We start from the raw sequence: 2,843 nt of genomic DNA on the forward strand, positions 1-2,843 counted from the left end.
CACGAAATCGCATTTTTGCTGTGTTTTTTAATTATAAAAAAAGTTTTATCAGACACATTAAAAATTCATCCATACAAAATGAAGAATAAACAATTGCGGTTCTTTTGAGATATAAAACTCCTAGAAATGTTGAAAACTCAAAGAGGAGATACATTTTTTCTGTAAAAAATCTTGAATATTGGCATTTTTTGGAATATTTTCTTCCGGAAGAGGACCATAAAAAATGCTTTAACCCCTGATTAATTGTTTGGGAATCATTTGAATCGTCTGAAATCTTTACGAAATAAGATAAAAAATCTTGAAAATACGGCTTTAGGCCTGCAGTTGTGATCGCGTCAAATTTTTTTTTCGGTAGATCAATAATTAATTCGCAGTTCGGAAATGTTCTGTGGGAGAGCGTGCTGTAGGAAAAAAATCGAAAACTGGAAGGATTACTGTAGGAAAAAATATCAAAATCAAAAAGGATTACTGTAGGTGAAAAATAATCGAAAATTAAAAGGATTATTGTAAGAAAAATAATTTTAAAAAATCGAAAATTAGAAGGATTACTGTAGGATTTTTTGTATTTTTTTTTTTTAGGTTTCATGTCATTTTTCATGATTCTTAGTCATTTTTCCATGATTTTTAGCTTATTTTCCATAATTTTCGGGCATTTTTTCCATGAGTTTGAAATCATTTTTATGGTAGTTGTCGTTGTTTTATGATAACGGCGAAATTTCAATTTTCGAAAATTTCTGAAAACCCAAATTTTAATTTTTCCAGCTCGTCGAAGAACTGTCCCAATTCGAACGCGTTCAAACGACATCTCGATTCGCTGTCTACGTGGAAATGGCATCCGTCCCAATGATGCTATTCGACGATGCCAACCCACAAACTAAATCCATATCGGAGTACTGTATTCAGCAAGCAAAACAGGCTAGAGAGGAACTGGAAAGGCACGCGAAGGTGGCAATGAATATCGAATCAATGGCTAAACAATTGGCGAAGGATTCCAAAGATTTGCAATTAGATGACGTGGATTTGCCGGGGATTCGAGAAGAATTAGAATCCTATTTCTTCTATGAAAAGAGACAGATTCTGAGTACCCGAGTGTATTCTCAACAGCTAGTCCAACAGTGTTACGATCGACGGAATTTCATAATGGAGCAGATTTTCAAATCCCCGGATAAAATACAAAAATGCAAATTAAAGCTTGCTATGGATTTGGCTGCATCTCTCAATCAACTTCGTCTCGATTACCAACGTCTTCAGAATACAATTTCTGAATGTGTGGATCTTCTGGAGAAGCCGTTCCAAGAGATGAAGGACGTGGTGAATCGATGTCTTCAGAATCAAGGGCAGACTAGGAATTCAATGGAGAAATCCATGCACTTTTTGGCGCCAGAAAATCAGTTGAGAATGAAACGAACGACGAAGTCTTGTAAGAAGTTGATAGACGAATTGAATCAGGAAATTGAGCAGTTGGGATTTGTGAGAATGGGTGATACGTTGATAAGAGCGGTGCAGGATGCTAGGGAGCAGGTTCTCGAATTGAAGGAAATATCAAAGGAGGAAGAGGAAGATGAAGGAACGCTGAAGAGAGAGGCAGAGACGCAGGAAGTGAGTTGATAAGAGACTAGTGATAAAACTGATAATCAGATTATAATCGGATTTTCCTATTAAAAATTATAATTTTGTCAAAGTTTGATGATTTTTTTAGTCAACTTGTGACCTAGTATTTTTGTAGTCTAGATTACTCGGTCGTTTTCCAGTCAAAAATAATTCGGTTCACCTTTTCAACCAGTTGAACTGATTTTTGTACATTTTAATTATCAAATTCGTATTTCTCACACTTGAGTTAGACTGAATTCCAATTTTCAGGCCGAATTTCGATATTCGGTGTTTGCGTACTTTTGGAGCTGCAGTAACCCGAAAATTTTCAAAAATCAAGCTAGAAAAATCTAGTTTTTTTCAGCTAGACTCAAATTTTTTTAAGAAACACGAATTTGTCAATATCAGATTACTGTATGCACCTTTAAACTGAAAATTTATGAATTCCATGTCTCCCACCTTTTCCGTTTTTTTTCTCTATCTCACATTTTCAATTTTTCTAACAGATCTCGATTCTCAAACGATCACCTGAAGCATGTCCATCGGAGCACGACGTCGCCAACGTGTATGTCCTTTTCAACTTTTTTTCTGTTTAGAAATTTCTAGAAGCTTCTAAAAAAGTGCATGTTGTCCCTGTTAGTTTAAAAATCATTTGTGTGCAAATGCGCTCTATTGAACTATAGAAAATTGCATGCCTTTTTGTTCCTGTTGTGTGTATCCCTCAATGCTTAATTTGAAAATTAGTAATGTGCAATTGCGCTCTAGTGAGCATGCTGTGTAGTTTCTGAGCCATTAGTGTGATTTTCGGAGTCATCTTTTTTACTTTTTTAGACAAAAAACCACTGAAAGATTAGAGAAGTACCACTGTCACTGTCGGGGTTGTCGAAAAGAAGCGAAGAAGAGGAGATATGCTTCGAAAGGAAAAAGAAAATCGCACTGATTTCTGACTAACAATCTAATTGTCTTGTTCTCTGTGTTCAATTTTTCAATGTGTGCTAAAAAAAGTACGGAAAAATTCAAAAATTTGAGTTCAAATGCACGAAGTTTGGATTTTGAACTGCGAAATCCAGCGGAGCGCGTTTGCTCGGTGCCAACTAGTTTTTTAAAATTTTTAGACCTTTTTAGGCTTTTCAGTTGTTTTTGAAGTTTTTCTTTGATTTTTCCAAAATTTTTGTCTGAAATTTGACGAGATGGTGTTCGCGAAGATTACTGTAGGTTACTGTAGAAAGTCTTGTATTTTGTAGGTTAAAAAT

The 2,843-nt window shown here is 35.2% G+C and overlaps 1 protein-coding gene across 1 annotated transcript in view; it reads left to right on the top strand.

Moving 5' to 3' along the window:
* Positions 1–2,843, top strand: part of Cbr-ikke-1 — a gene marked incomplete at both ends in the record, with an annotated part of 5,874 nt that overhangs the window by 2,511 nt on the left and 520 nt on the right. Inside the window, 2 exons of the mRNA XM_045244356.1 lie at positions 763–1,599; positions 2,097–2,155. Of these exons, the coding sequence (XP_045093319.1) occupies positions 763–1,599; positions 2,097–2,155 (896 nt within the window). The remainder of the gene's footprint in view (positions 1–762; positions 1,600–2,096; positions 2,156–2,843) is intronic.

The sequence above is a fragment of the Caenorhabditis briggsae genome (assembly GCF_000004555.2).
Source record: "Caenorhabditis briggsae complete genome, chrIII, whole genome shotgun sequence".
NCBI classification, from domain to species: Eukaryota; Metazoa; Nematoda; class Chromadorea; order Rhabditida; family Rhabditidae; genus Caenorhabditis; species Caenorhabditis briggsae.